This window comes from Erpetoichthys calabaricus, chromosome 10 (assembly GCF_900747795.2).
Source record: "Erpetoichthys calabaricus chromosome 10, fErpCal1.3, whole genome shotgun sequence".
Taxonomy (NCBI): domain Eukaryota; kingdom Metazoa; phylum Chordata; class Cladistia; order Polypteriformes; family Polypteridae; genus Erpetoichthys; species Erpetoichthys calabaricus.
In genome coordinates, this window is record NC_041403.2 from 141,105,488 (window position 1) to 141,121,925 (window position 16,438).

The following is a 16,438-nucleotide window of genomic DNA, read 5'->3' on the forward strand; positions in this document are numbered from 1 at the left end:
ATATATATATATATAAAAAAAACAAACAAACAATTAGCTATACATTTTGCCAAAAATGTTATTACAAAACGAGAAATGAAAACTGAAGTATTTTTCACTTAATGAGAACATAAAAAGAATATTTTTGAAATTTAGCTTCTCCCTTAACATGGGAGTAACCTACTATGCTCCCTTGCTAGCATAATCCATGGCCAAATACTGCAAGAGTACCAATCAGTTAACAGTTTTCACTTTATTAAAGACCTTTTAAAAAATAACTGAAAAACAAAAAACACACACACATTCTTTAAGTTACAAAACACACATAAACAAGTATATTAAATATAAAAATATACATAGTTAATGGAAAATTTTCAACTTCTCTGATCTTCAGCAGCAGCATACATTTCACGCAAATGGGCTTTGTAGCCTAAAAGGGAGAAAGACACAGAAATTGATTAGTTTTATTTATTAAGTCAGGCATCTGAAGGCACCCCCCCAAAATAAAACACACTCAACACCACACACTCCTAACCTGAGATAGCTGAAGAGGTCTTTTCTGTTGACGCAACTCTCACATCTTACAAATAGTATGCACGTAGCACATATTCTAACCAACCCAGGTACTTAAGTATAAAATGACACTGCAAGTTCATGTTTTAAAACACTTTGAAAGCACTCGAAATACCCAGATTGTATATACAAAGACTCATAATTCAGTCCAACAAGCTCATTTGGTTGAACTTAAGCAATACCTCATCTAGATACTTCTTAAAAATGTATATGGCTTCGCTCCAGGTTCTAGTGACCACTTCTCTGAAGTACATCTTGGCTTCTACTGTGAACACCCCTCTCATTAATCATCAGGTACATATATCAATGAACACTTAACTGAAGAACATATTCATCAAAATTATAGATATGCTTGAGAATTGGGGGGTTGGGGGGGGGGGGGGGGGGGGGGGGAGACCCCACACAGCTTTCTTTTCAAAAATGGAAACAACCCTCGATGGGGTTTTAGTATATTCCGATGCACTCTCTCAAAATAACCAATTCTGGGACACCATTTCTGAACCAGGACATTAATGCTAACTTTCTCATGGCTCCAAACACCAACAGGTCAGCCCAAGTGACAAATGCATACTTGAGTGGGATCTGAACCATGGAACCTCACATTAAAAAAGCCAGATGCATTACCAAACGACTGTAAACCTTTTCATTGAATTTTCATAGGTTTATTTGACCAAAATTTAACCTCACCAGACAGGGGAAACTAGTGAACAACTGAAGGCGTTGTGAAAAATGAACACACATTTACTCTGTATCGTGATAACAATGATTACTAATTCTAGGATATGCCCGAATTCAAGGAAATTACAGGAAATTTAACCTCAAATTTATATCTTCATCCACTCTCGCAATCCAAATCTACAGATTTATAGTCGATTTTTGGAAGGAAAACAACAACAAAAAAAAAAACAAGACAGATGGAATCAAACCTGGTACCACACATTTAATAACAAAATACTTTTAAGTATTCTTTTTTTGCCTGGAATTTAAAGATAAATGGCCAACTCAGTCTTTAATAAATTAGGCACCATTGTACATCTCCGCATGTCATCTCCTTCTAGTGGAGGACCGAGAATTTGCAAGAAAACCTTTTAAGAGGTCAGACCAAAGCAGAAAATGGTTCAAAGCCATGCCTACAGGGTAATAAGCCAGTCTGGGATGTGTGTGTGAAAGCAGAAAAACCAATAGCTTTGATTTACGGAATGGGACTATGCAACCACAGGACAGTAATTAAAGTATCAAGAATTTTTCATACTCCGCTACCCAGCAAAATATTAAAATTTAAGAAGCCATCACAAAAATACCTACCTTGCTGATTGGGCCATAGCTGTGCTGCATGGGTATTCAATGGGCTTTCGTTATTCGGTTCTGCAAAAGATTACCAAAAAAAAAAAAATCACATTAAAACAGGAAAGTACAAAACCATAAGTAAATACATCAGGACACGGTTCCCAAATATTGAACCTAGAAAACCTAGGTATACACATTAGGACTGGGTGAGGTCTTCAGATTTCATTTCAAAACACCACTGTACAATACCATAGCCTGTGCATTTGGAGAGGTGCATACACACTTGTGGATAACGAATAATTAGCTGCTCTACGCAAACATTGTTTATAGTGTCTACACAGATGGCGGTAGGGGGATTGCACTGGTGCTTTTAATTCATACGTCTCCTGCTATAAACATGGGTGTTTTCACACCTAGTTCATTTTTCTTACACTGGTGGGGATTACCACTAAAGTCCAGTTTGTTTAGGTAAATGAACATGCCAATTGCACCCTGGTACAGACCAAAACCACTGTAAAAAGAATCTTTGGAAAGGGTGATCTTGGGGGAGTACCAAGAAAACCTTGGAGTGGTTTCACTTGAGGTATGAATACGATTCAACACAGGACCGAACCAGCTACATTAAATTATGAGCACTATGGGTGAAATTGTGAATGCTGAGGTAGTCACAGTAAACATCTGACTGCAATTGAATGTAATTGCATCTCATTCTCAGTATAATGAGTAAAGGGTTAACAAGAAGCATTATAACTCATTACATTTATATAGTGCTTTTCTCAGTACTCAAAACGCTATCCAAACAGGGAGGAACGGGGAAGCGAACCCACAATCTTCCAGTCTCCTTACTGCAAAGCAGCAGCACTACCACTGCGCCACCTGTGAGGATTAAACAAAAAAAGGTACAAAACACACACACACACACACACACACGTACAAAATGTAATAGACAAATTTGTACAAAACTCCTCCTGCAAATACCAGTCAATCAGAAGCCAAGCACATGATCAGGCTCACCGCTTCTCTCCCATATGTGATCAAATAGTTGTAAATTCACTTCTGATTGAATCAAACAACACACATATAGGAGTGGAGAGAAATGAACAGCAGGGGATTGTCAGACCAATAACCAAAATCCCTAGATAGATAGATACTTTATTAATCCCAATGGGAAATTCCCTAATTTTACTGCGAAAGTGATGCAGGGCATTCTCTCAATGTGCACACTAACTGTGATACATACAGTATAGTAAATGTTACACCTTCCACAGTGGACATTAACAAATATACAGAAAAAGACAGTTGAAGTAAGCAACACTTGCTTATTTCAGACTACCATATATACTCGCGGATAAGTTCTTCCATGGATAAGTCGGGACTTGATTTTACAGTATAATCATTTCTGGTATTTTATAATGTCAGTCATATAAATCGAATGCAAAAAACTCACTAGTGGTCCAAGAGATTATAATATGCTAACGCCCACCTGAGAGAGTAACCACCTATGTGAGTGTGGCAATGTGCTCCTAACCTCTCTCTATTGTGTCCAAATACCCAATACTATTCCAAAGCAACGTTTGCACTGTTGTGTGTTTTTTGTATCTCACACCCTCGTACACCTTTATCGTAAGAGCAACCCAGAAAATATGAAGCCGATTTTAAATTAAACGTCATTGAAGTAGTGAAAGAAATTGGTAACTGCGCTGCTGCAACAAAATTCAATGCGTCTGAAAAACTGATGCGAGATTAGAGGAGGCAAAAAAAATAAATACTTGTATTTTTGAATGGGTGTATAAGTCAGGGTCTGATTTTATGATCGATTTTTCATGTTTCAAGACCCGACTCATACGTGAGCATATATGGCAATTCTGTTTGTACCAAGCACAGTAATGCGTAACTTTCAAGTAGTTCTCCACTTGTTCATTAATAGTTTTGCTCACACCGCTGTAGTTAGGAAAATTTCCTCAGATGTCTAAAAGTCCTTTGGCGATGTGGCCTGCCAAACTTCTCATCCTAAGTAAATTTTTTTTCCTGGAAAGGTGGTATATAAAGATGTACAAAGATTAATTCATCCATTTTATTTAAATTGGAGTTCAGGCTTGCAGGTATCTTATGTTTATGTCTTCAGCTAGACAAAGTTGGAGTCTCATGGATGTTGGATGAGTATCCACACGCATGCACACAGAGGCCTGAACCTGGTACTTAAAACACTGAAGCAATGGGGCAGGAATACTAACAAAAGGAAAATTCTAATTTCTTTTCACATGTTCTAAAGACACTTTACCAAACATCTTATGAAAGAAACAGTATTGATACAATTGAAACCAAAACCACCAACAAAATTAATTACTGGAGTAAAAACTCATTCTCAAAAACAGTATGTAAAACAATTGTCCACCTCCAACATTAATACGTTATGCTGTGCTGTTAAATATGAGCTGCATTCAAATTATGCACAAAGAGTGAGATGAAATGACAGTAATACAGCATAGTGTTGAAACAAGAGCACCATCTAGTGCAGCTTTGGACATGTGGCCATCTATACATTTGGCAAAGGCCACATTTTGCTGTTTGCATCTTACTGGAACATTTCTGTAACAACTTCATGGAGGGAAAAAAAATTTAAGTCCGTCTTACACTTTGTTTCACCCAGTGTGCAATCCACCAACTTAGAGTACAGGAATGGCCAAAAACCAAGAAATGAACATATGGTACATTTAACCACACACACTAGGGTGGGAATGGAAAACATAGGTCCAAGTATAAAAATGCCAAAATGCAGATTGAAACCTCTTATAACTCAGTATTTAAGAGGCTTCTTACTAAGATATTGGTGGGGGAGTCCTTCACAAATAACCTTTTAAAACCACCCACAATGCAGAACAGCAGAAACCTGCTCACCAGTCAGAATACAGACTTCCACAATGCAGCCAAGTGAAAACCTTCATTACAGCTTCAGTGCTGTATGTAAACTGGAAAGCCCAACTCTCCACCTCTTAACTTAGCTATGTAACCTAAAACCCTAAAGCACAAGTCTTGCACTTGATGTTTAGTTCAGTTGCACCCAACAATTTTACAGTGAGATATCCAAGAAAAATGCTTACAGGGGATGGGAAGAGATTAGATTTTACCATTTTCTGCTCCAATTTTGTAGAGAAACAAAGAACAAGGAGATGCCTTTAAATCAATGAGGAATCCCAATTCCAGAATTTGTTTCAGGAAAAACCTAAAACCACAGCTCTTACAACTCACCTAAAGGAAAAAGAAGGCTACACCTCACACTTGAAATATCCTAAGTCTCAAAACAACCGGTTAGATTGTTTAGCAATATTAAGACACCTTGACAAAACCAAAGAGGGCCTAATGTAATCCACTTGAGAGAAGGAGGACTAAAATGATTACTGTATATAGTCATGTATAAGTCAGGTCTTGAAATCAGAAAAATCAACGATAAAAATCAGACCCCAACTCATACGCCCGCTCAAAAATTCAACACTATTTTTTTTTTTTTTTTTTTACATCTTCTTGCCTCCTCCAATCACGTACCAGTTTCTCAGACGCATCAAATTTTGTTGCAGCAGTACACTTACCAATTTCTTTTGCCACTTCAACGACTTAATTTAAAACCAGCTTTATATTTTTTTCTGATTGAACTCTCAATCATAGATAAGGGATGCTCTTATGATAAAGGTGTATGAGCGTGTGAGATTCGGGTATTACCATGTGGTCACGTAGGCACAGTACATAGAGGGGAAAAAAAAAAAAGAAAAAAAAAAAAAGGCTGTGTGCTCCGTGGTTACTCTCTCAAGTGGGTGTTACCATATCAATCTCTTGGACCAATAGAGCGGGTTTTCTGCATTCGACTTATACGACCAACATTATAAAATATTGGATAATGGTAAAATCAAGCCCCGACTTATCTGCGGGAGAACTTAAACACGAGTATATATATACGATATACAGTATGTTTAAGCCTTAAAGCATAATATAATGGACAGCCTGTTGATCACACTGGACTGCAAGGCACAACCCAAAGTTAATTATAATATTAGCAAATTGTCTAACATACCAAAATCTTCATATTCTTGTCCGAAATAGATATCTCCACATTTTAGGAATATACTAGTAGCCCTATGTATATTGCCAATAGATGATAGAGACAATATTCATATCTGTGCTGTTGACTTATTTTTACAACTAAATCCCGAGGTTAAAATTTCTCTACAATGGGGTTAAACGTTAACAAAACTAGTTAACGTTTACATTATACAAAGTCACGGTGTTATACCTGCATTTTTATCACTCTTTAATATTGTTTTTTATCAGTATGCTGCTGGTGGAGTATGTGAATTTTCCCTTGGGGATTAATAAAGTATCTATCTAAACTGTTAAGGTTCTCATTAACCAAGGACAAGATAAATTAGTGATGCTTTTCCTTAAAGAGCAAAGTGTGCTAATTCAAGTATAATTTACTACAGGAATATTTTTCTATTCCTCTTAAGCATTAAGTCTAAATTACAACTCACTCAACACTTGGACAGGTTCAGAACTAGAAACTGATGGTAACAGCCAAGAATTGATTTAATCCAAATCCAACATTTAACTTAAAGAATTTACAAAAGATATTAATTAGCAAGTGATCACAAAAATGCTTGTGTTTGCATAACATTCCCAATGAAATGGATTACTGGAGGCACAGCCTTTAACCAAAGGGCTCTGGAATGATATTTGCCAATACATCTTTACCTTGCATTAGGCAAGCACAAATAAGATTAAGTAGTAGTAATCCATGACTGTTTTATAGGTTTATGTGTGCAATGCATGCAATTTGTCTATATATAAATTTTATATTAAAGGGAAACAAAACTATTAGTGTTCACTTTACATAGGTTTGGAGAACATTTTCAGTTTCACAAAAATACCTTGCAACATGTGGACACCTATCATCCAATCAGAATGCTCCCTACAAATAAAATGAACTACTGTACATGTTTAACTATACATTTTCACCTGTGAAAAAACAATCAACATTCATTTAAATTTTAGTCAGACATGCATAATCACTCGCCTTTTTCCTAAATTGTTTCTTTACAATTTAGAAGTCGGTCCCAGACAGGATGGAAGCTCATTGGCAGCTGGACTGCCCTACTATGCCTCTGTGTCATCTAAGTATACAATACTTAAGGCCAAGACAACAACTCGGTATAAATCATTAAAGCTCAAGTCTGTACAGCAAGTACCTTTAAGGTGTTATAATTAGCCAAGAGTGGGATATGCGAGTAAATACAAATCAGGCCATCAAACCGACAGACAAAAATTTCAATTAATTTAACGTCTTACAAGCTCCTAACTCACATACACATAGATGGGACAGAATCCTGACACTTCAATATATTGAAGAAAACAACTCTTACCTCCAAGGAGACTCTGAATAGACAGCAGGATGGAGCGAACATCATACAGCGCCGACCACTTCTCTTTCAGGATATCCAGACAGATGTTCCCTTGGGTGTCAACATTGGGATGGTAACAGGAGGTAATAAATTTAACAGTGGGAGCATTGTAAGGGTATCCACTGGGAAACTCCAAGGACAGCTTATAGCGAAGTCCTTCATAAACCTGTTGAAGCAACAGCAACAACACAAATTAAACAACAGCAGGGAGTAGTGAAGAAAAATCTGTAGAATCAAATAATTGCAAATACGAAATTCCAAGCATCTATAAATCATTTTACTACAATGTACATGGAAAATATTAGAACGTAAATGAATAATGATTTGAAAGGGACTATCTGGTTATTGTACTGAGGGCTCTGGAGCTATGAACCCAAGCAGATCAGTCATCCCTTTCCTTAGCAGAAGCCTAAAGATATTCATTAGGATGTCTATGGTGTGCCCAGGCGAGACAAGACTTTCTCCAGTATCTCTAGGAAAAAACTCACGTGTTCATGTATTTAGTTTGCTGGAAAACCAGACTGCATGGCGGAAATCTGTCACAAGGTATCAAAAGGACATGTAAAAGTACCTTGCTTTCAGAAGGCTAAAACAGTTAGCAAAGAACAACCACAAACAGACAACAAACAGACCCATTATAACTGGGTGGACACATTTTCAACTAACAGGATGCAGCACTTCTATTAAGACTTCAAGCCCTATTACAAAAATGGCCTAAGGAAACACAAATTGAATAAAATGCAAGGATTTTTTTTTAACTTAAATATAATGGAAGGAAAACAAAAATAAACATCATATGGAAAGTGGACCTATAAACTAAGGAAACTGCAAGCAGCACTACCAGAATTTAAATAAAGTAGCACCAATTAAGGGAAGCGTAGAATATAAAAATATATATCTATCTCTGAATCACATTAAAGATTTGCACATTGCTGGTAACCTGCAAGACAAAATTTTAACCCTTAGCTCAGATAGATTTGAAGCTTTCATTGGGCACCCCTTACAGGCATGAAATTGTCAGAGAGGAGACACTCACTGTTCCTGCTGGTCCAATAATGGTTCCAATCCACTTAAACAGATTATCAGACTCTGGAAAAGCTGAAATGCCTTTGTCACCAGACATCTACAAGGAAGAGGGTGGGGGAAATAGAAAAAAAAAAAAAAATGTAGGTACAACTGGGCATATAATCTTATGAAATTACAACATAAAACTATCTACATACCATCAAAGTCATTAGTTCTTGCTGTAACCTGAAACAAAAGAAGGCAATCAGATTTTTTTTTTTGGTGAAAGACCAAAGAAAGAAGGTACAAAACAAACCAACCAATTCACAATTCTAAAAAATACACTGCAGATACACCTTTATGTGCCCCATGCATATCAAGTTCAGTGACCGATTTTCAAATAAACTCAACTTTTGTTAAAGCAAACAGCATGGTACAATAGGTAGCTATGGCGTTAGTTAAGATGACATTCTCCAAAGACACCTTTTCTTGATTAATCAAGTCAGTTAAAGGGAACACCACCAATGTAATCAATTACTTGCATTGCAATGGAGGTAGTGAACATCTGTTTTTAAAAACAGAAGTTTAACAATTGCAAAATATATGAATTTGCCCTGGAAACTTGTGTTAAATGAGACTTAATTTCAGAAAAATTAAACTCTGGATCTTTCAACAGCAGTCCGTACCGGCATTAAAGAAAAATTTAAAAATTTCAGAAGACAGGAGTGCAAGGTCTGCGATGCAAGTTTACAGTAATAAAACTAAGTTGTCAGCATTTTTTTTTTTTTTTAAATACTATCTTTTCTACGGATACAGGTTCTCTTCACAGAAACTGCCAGGAATTAAATTTTTATATCACCAGTCAAGTTAAAGGAAGCCACAATGTAAATTGAAATCTCGAGAGTAGGATAGATTGGTCGATACTTTATTAATCCCAAGGGGAAATTCACAATGCTGAAAAGGCTGCCACTCTCTGCGGCGCCTGAGTCATATGGCTGTTTACCAGGACATTTGTCTTTGTCTAACCAGGACACCGTTTTTCAATTGCAGATGTAAAATTATAATGAAAATTAAGTGTCTGTATTATCCATCAACACCTTCTTAATGGATACGTTTTGTATATTTCACACAAAATTATATTCCAAAGTTAAGTATTTATTTATATATAATCTCAAATAATCCTAATATTTTAGGAGGAATACCCCATCAAAAAGGATATTAAAACTTTTTCAGGTATTACTATACGAGATGAGTAATCGATACAAAACTTAACATTTTGGACTGGAATATATATTTAAAGTGTTTGGGTTAGAGAACAGAAAGGAGTGGAGGGGCATCAGTGTCAAATATTGTGCTACTATCATTAATAAAGTCAAATATTCTCTAATAAAAAGTTGGCTTTTTGGTGCTCACTGCTTCAATCACCAGAAGGGCGGCAAATGGTAAAATATTCCTGTAATTAACACAAACTTCAGCATTTCCTGATGAACTGGCCACAAAGCTGGATGAAGCAACACTGTACAGCAAAAGGCACTTCAATCAACTTAATTTTGACATTTTAAATTTTACATTTTCCAATTGCAAATTATCCTGAGCCTAACTATGTACTGCTATATTTTTTTCCTATCGCTTTCCAGTTCTGTCTTCTTCCCCTTCTTTAATCTGTTGAAGGTCATCATTGGTGCATTCTTGATCACACTATAAGTTCCTCAAGGCTCTGGATGTTGTAGGACTGTCTTGGCTGACACGTCCATGCGATGTTGCAGAGGCATCAGGGACAGTGCCTCTGGATTGGCAGACCGGGGTGGTGGTCCCCCTCTTTAAGAAGGGGGATCGGAGGGTGTGTTCCAACTACAGAGGGATCACACTCCTCAGCCTCCCTGGAAAAGTCTATTCAGGGGTCCTGGAGAGGAGGGTCCGTCGGATAGTCGAGCCTCGGATTCAGGAGGAACAGTGTGGTTTTCGTCCTGGTCGCGGAACAGTGGACCAGCTCTATACCCTTAGCAGGGTCCTGGAGGGTGCATGGGAGTTTGCCCAACCAGTCTACATGTGTTTTGTGGACTTAGAAAAGGCATTCGACCGTGTCCCTCGGGGAATCCTGTGGGGGGTACTCCGAGAGTATGGGGTACCGGCCCCCCTGATAAGGGCTGTTCAGTCCCTGTACGATCAGTGCCAGAGCTTGGTCCGCATTGCCGGCAGTAAGTCGAACCCGTTTCCAGTGAGAGTTGGACTCCGCCAGGGCTGCCCTTTGTCACCGATTCTGTTCATAACTTTTATGGATAGAATTTCTAGGCGCAGCCAGGGTGTTGAGGGGGTCCGGTTTGGCGGGCTCAGGATTGGGTCACTGCTTTTTGCAGATGATGTTGTCCTGTTTGCTTCATCAGGCCGTGATCTTCAGCTCTCTCTGGATCTGGTTCGCAGCCGAGTGTGAAGCGGCTGGGATGAGAATCAGCATCTCCAAATCCGAGACCATGGTCCTCAGCCGGAAAAGGGTGGAGTGCCCTCTCAGGGTTGGTAGCGAGATCCTGCCCCAAGTGGAGGAGTTCAAGTATCTCGGGGTCTTGTTCACGAGTGAGGGAAGAATGGAGCGTGAGATCGACAGGCGGATCGGTGCGGCATCCGCAGTAATGCGGGCGCTGCATCGGTCTGTCGTGGTGAAAAAGGAGCTGAGCCGCAAGGCGAAGCTCTCAATTTACCAGTCGATCTATGTTCCTACCCTCACCTATGGTCATGAGCTATGGGTAGTGACCGAAAGAACGAGATCGCGAATACAAGCGGCTGAAATGAGTTTCCTCCGCAGGGTGTCTGGGCTTTCCCTTAAAGATAGGGTGAAAAGCTCAGTCATCCGGGAGAGGCTCAGAGTAGAGCCGCTGCTCCTCCGCATTGAGAGGAGTCAGATGAGGTGGCTCGGGCATCTGATCAGGATGCCTCCTGGACGCCTCCCTGGTGAGGTGTTCCGGGCACGTCTAACCGGGAGGCGGCCCCGGGGAAGACCCAGGACACGCTGGAGGGACTATGTCTCTCGACTGGCCTGGGAACGCCTTGGGATTCTCCCGGAAGAGCTAGAAGAAGTGGCCGGGGAGAGGGAAGTCTGGGCATCTCTGCTCAAGCTGCTGCCCCCGCGACCCGACCTCGGATAAGCGGGAGACAATGGATGGATGGATGGACTATAAGGCTTAGCAAAAAGACTAGTATTTTTGTATTTAGTCATACCAGTGGACAAACAAGATCTTAAAAAAATTAACTATAATGATTTAGTATAAAACTCACTAAGGTTCACTAACTGCACCAATCCTAAATCTAGCTATAAGTAACAATGGACCTTGAAGTAAAAGATCATACACATAAGGGATGAAGTGAAGTGGGCATCCAGACCAAAAACAAAAATCCAAAAAATGTACAAATAATTATCTTTTTTTATTTTATTTAAATGAACAGAAAATAAAACAAATATTCTTAGCTTCTAACCAGGCAAGTTTTAAAAGAATACACCACCCAAAAATGTTAATAGGTTACTTGTTTTTAGTGATGACTGAGAAAAATGTAATCTACCAGAATGAAAGAAAAATGCTTGAGATATAATACAAGACAATGGTAAACAATGCTTTACATCAGCAAAAAAAGGCCCATGGAAAAAAATAAATCCTCACATTATTCATGGTGCATAATTCACAAATTATTCAATGGAAGACCCGCCTCCCCCCTCTTCCTCATTCATTGGGCAAGTGTCTGGTCTTCAATTTCAAAGCACAGTATTTTTGTTTTATGCTGAATATTCCAGAACTATTAAGAATATTTTACCAAAAAAAATACATGTTTGTTGCATATTTTTAGTATATGACTGGATAAGGAACATTTGAAATACTGTATTCAAAAACAAGCAATGTGAGGGTTTCTTTTTTTTCTCCCATATGGACATTTTTCACACCATTTCCCATTGTTCACCATTGGGTTCTATTATATTATTTTGTTCTTAATGAAAACAGGAGATTAAAATTCTCGATCATCATTACACATAAGGTAAGTAACAAAAACATTTTTGGCTGGAGTATCCCTTTAAAGCTTTTGTTTCTTGCGTCACCCAAGACTGCCAATGTTAGCCACTTGGAATTCTTTCATTTAAAAATTATGCCTCACTTAATACTATTGTACTGGGCATACAAATTTATGCTTCAATTTAAAAAGATAATTCACCTTGAGTTCAAAAATATCAAAAACTTTTATATATATAAAAACAAAGAGTCATTATTTTGTAATAAAAATGAAAGACAATGCATGTAATATTACCTTTTGGATACAGAGCCTTTTGCCATGCTACTTCCAGACTCCTTTGCTTTCCTGTTAGCAGCAGAAGCAATAGCAGGATCCAAATTCTGTGAGGCCATCTTCTACTCAGATTTTCTTCTTTGCCAATTCAATTAGAGCAGTATTAAAGACTTCTATAGTGTCGTGAAGAAAGAGGGGGATATAGAAACAAAAAGCACAAATTAGCATCTAACACAAAGCAGCAATTTAAAATTGTGATTAGATGCACAACTCATACATGAACTAAGTTCACAAATTTAAAAGCTGAATACCAGACCACAGAAACTGCTCCTTTCCACACTGCACCGATAATTTTAACTATTTTTAAGTGATAGAAAAGCGTACATGGATTTTCAATCATCACCCGCCGATCCAGTCAAGATGACAGGAAGAATTGAAAAGGTCATGTAAACAGTGGGAGTGCTGGTGAAAGTGCCCATGGTTGGATTGGCATCACGTATCATGCTGGCTACTAACCGACATCTCACAACTGCTTCATTAGGCTCATGCTGCCGCCGAACCTATTCTGGATTGTTGCAAAGAAAGAATGGTTCTAGGGTGACTCATCGACCCTTTTGATGGAAGGTTTTTCAGCAGTAATGTCAGCAGCTGGTAAAATTTCTAAAGCGTCTGAATGCTTTTGAAAAATGTTATAATGTGAGCTACTAGATTTTAATCACTCTTTGGGTTAGAAAGTTAAAGTAGAACAGGAATCAGGAAATGCAATTTCTCGGTTTTCTAAAATGACTGCTGAAACATGTACCCTTCGCACAAAACACAAAAAATAGTATTCGTTCTGTTTCATTATCACCTGATCTGTGCTCTGATGAGTGAAACGGGTAACAAATTGGCACCTTAATTACATATCATAGTTAAAAACCTGTAAACACAATCGCTTTATTTCACTAGCATGTTTGACAGAAAGAGAAAAGGAACTCTAGAAAACTTCACCGGCCCATTGAGCACACACGGGCAGACCCAGAAATTAAACGTTACATTATGTAGTACCATCCTCGAACTTGTAAGAATAAAAAAATCTAAACGGTGAAGTCGCTTCACTGAAAGATTACTAGTCGGTTCAAACCGAAAACAGTGGCCACCACCTTCAAAGGAAGAAGGGGAACGCCGTGTATTCAGGCTCACGACGGTTCCTGTCGAAGGTCCTGTAAAACAGCGATTCCGTGACGGTATATGGGGTTTATAACCAGGTACATATATTACAAAATTCTGCGCCAAGGGATCGCATATGGCCGGGCTATAAAGTTGCATTAAAATTTACAGACTAGCGGCCTCGCTTGTTATGCGGCACACCATTTCGAACCAGCGGCGATATACACTCGCTCAAAAACGCGGATACCCTGTGGTAAAGATAATTTGGTTTGCAAGTTATTTCAAAAATTCTGCTGTCACTTCGTTATTTCTGCGCCATCTCATCCCGATTTCACTAGTCATAAAGAACACACCCTATTGTCACCTTACTCGATACGCTACCACCAAAAATCTCTAGTCATTATTACCACTAAAATCTTCCTCCATTTTGTTGGGTATCAGCAGCTTAATGTGCACCCACCTTATAAACTTAGTTAATACTTTATCACAAGACGCTTACTCTTCTGCGAAACTTACCAACGGGTATCACCACAATTGTATCCGCCAGCTACACACTAATCATTTAACTCTTATTTTACCAATCCCGCCCCTCCGTTTGAATCATTTTAAAACACCCCTTTCAACCAATCGCTGACGTGAGTAGCTATCAACTACCAATGAAACACCGACTTTAGAAAACAAATAGCACATAAGACGCCTAGGCAACAGTAACCGCGAGCAACGCCTTCTAAGACGGACTGAAAGCTTCCCATGATTGGCTGAAATTTCATCTAACCCGCAGCCGGGCCTTCTCGTTCTATGCACGAGTGTTTCGGTGCTCGTTTGAGACTGTTCCACTGGGCCGTGATAACATAAACGGAAACCCGGGTGTTGAAAGCAATTTTTAGTTGACTGTATGCTTCTCGCCCTCTCGTTACGTTTGGTAATAGCAAAAAGAATAAAATATCGAGTACAAGTAGTCGAAATAAGTTTATACACACGGATGCTGGACACACTCTGACAGAGTAAGGACCTCATAGTATAATCTTTGCGTTTCCGGAACGTGAGGAACTAATTTACGTGATTAGGGCATAAAGTGGAAGTGTCCCATCAAGACTGAGAATCCAGGGGTAGACCTAGATCTTACTGAAGACAAGGCCTGAGAATACCCCATGAACAAGTGAGAGAGTGCTATTGTCAATAGTGTGTTGAGCTCAGATTGATTCTTCAGTGGGCATCGACGGCAGGAGAAGAGGGCCAAACTTGTTCTTGTTGCCGGTACGGATTTTGTTTTCTTGTGTTTTTAAGATTTAATACTGTCGTTCATGCGTCAGGCGGGTTTTTGCCATTCGGTTTGTTGTAAAGACAAGCAGATCCTCTTCGTTGTTAATTATAGAAAGTTCGAATTGGCACAGCGGAGTTTTTAAATGTTTGATATCAGATTTTTAGATGTTACGTTTGATTCTTTGTGCTTATTGCTGCCAGGACAAGATTTTAGAAAATGAAGACTGCACGTTTTCATAAAACTAGGTTTGGCTAGGGAATGTTACATCCACGGTGGCATCTTTAATACAACTCAGTCCCGCCCTGGCTGTGTTGCAGAATGTTATTTTGATTGCATAAGCAAACGTTCCAGGACGGAGTACATTATTTGGAAGAGGACACAAGCCAAGAATGGAGGTCTTAATACAGTATCACACTGCCGAAGTGCTCTTTACCCACAGTAGACGGTCTTTTCTAATAACGTACCGACTATCCATTTACAAGCCCACTTAATAAAGCAACAGTGAAAGAATCATCCCTGAATCAGCTGGCAATCAATTCTAACAACATACAGGTGCTGGTCATAAAATTAGAATATCATGACACAGTTGATTTATTTCAGTAATACCATTCAAAAAGTGAAACTTGTATATTAGATTCATTCATTACACACAGACTGATGTATTTCAAATGTTTATTTCTTTTAATGTTGATGATTATAACTGACAACTAATGAAAGTCCCAAATTCAGTATCTCGGAAAATTAGAATATCAATTAAGACCAATGCATAAAAAGGATTTTTAGAAATGTTGGCCAACTGAAAGGTATGAACATGAAAAGTATGAGCATGTACAGCACTCAATATTTAGTTGGGGCTCCTTTGGCCTGGATTACTGCAGCAATGCGGCGTGGCATGGAGTCGATCAGTCTGTGGCACTGCTCAGGTGTCATGAGAGCCCATGTTGCTCTGATAGTGGCCTTCAGCTCTTCTGAATTGTTGTGTCTGGCGTATTGCATCTTCCTCTTCACAATACCCTATAGATTTTCTATGGGGTTAAGGTCAGGCGAGTTTGCTGGCCAATCAAGAACAGGGATACCATGGTCCTTAAACCAGGTACTGGTAGCTTTGGCACTGTGTGCAGGTGCCAGGTCCTGTTGGAAAATGAAATCTGCATCTCCATAAAGTTCGTCAGCAGCAGGAAGCATGAAGTGCTCTAAAACTTCCTGGTAGACGGCTGCATTGACCTTGGACCTCAGAAAACACAATGGACCAACACCAGCAGATGACATGGCACCCCAAACCATCACTGACTGTGGAAACTTTACACTGGACCTCACATAACGTGGATTCTGTGCCTCTCCTCTCTTCCTCCAGACTCTGGGACCTTGAAAGTAAATTTTGCATTTCCTTTGGAAATCATCAGAGAACATAAATTTGGACCACTCAGCAGCAGTCCAAAGGCGAGACGCTTCTGATGCTGCCTCT

The 16,438-nt window shown here is 39.0% G+C and overlaps 1 protein-coding gene across 2 annotated transcripts; it reads right to left on the reverse strand.

The window, feature by feature from the left end:
* Positions 1-328: 328 nt before the first annotated feature.
* ube2c (ubiquitin-conjugating enzyme E2C) lies at positions 329-14,367 on the reverse strand. Of its 2 annotated transcripts, none has more exons than XM_028811998.2 (7): positions 14,226-14,367; positions 12,582-12,730; positions 8,513-8,540; positions 8,326-8,412; positions 7,251-7,455; positions 1,858-1,917; positions 329-409 (listed from the first exon to the last, which is right to left on the reverse strand). In XM_028811998.2, the coding sequence occupies exons 2-7, from the start codon at positions 12,677-12,679 to the stop codon at positions 354-356; spliced, it is 534 nt and encodes a 177-aa protein (XP_028667831.2). In that variant the 5' UTR covers positions 12,680-12,730; positions 14,226-14,367; the 3' UTR covers positions 329-353. The 2 variants fall into 2 exon arrangements, with proteins under 2 accessions (XP_028667831.2, XP_028667833.2); XM_028812000.2 differs by having other exon boundaries at positions 14,170-14,242.
* Between the last annotated feature and the right edge of the window lie 2,071 nt (positions 14,368-16,438).

Bases quoted from the DNA above. Each gene is read 5' to 3' on its own strand.
- ube2c (XM_028811998.2), bottom strand. From the start codon at position 12,679: ATGGCCTCACAGAATTTGGATCCTGCTATTGCTTCTGCTGCTAACAGG. The intron at 8,413-8,512 runs GTATGTAGATAG...TCTTCCTTGTAG, and splicing joins AAGAACTAATGACTTTGATG to ATGTCTGGTGACAAAGGCAT. The intron at 7,456-8,325 runs GTGAGTGTCTCC...TTGCTTCAACAG, and splicing joins TTATTGGACCAGCAGGAACA to GTTTATGAAGGACTTCGCTA.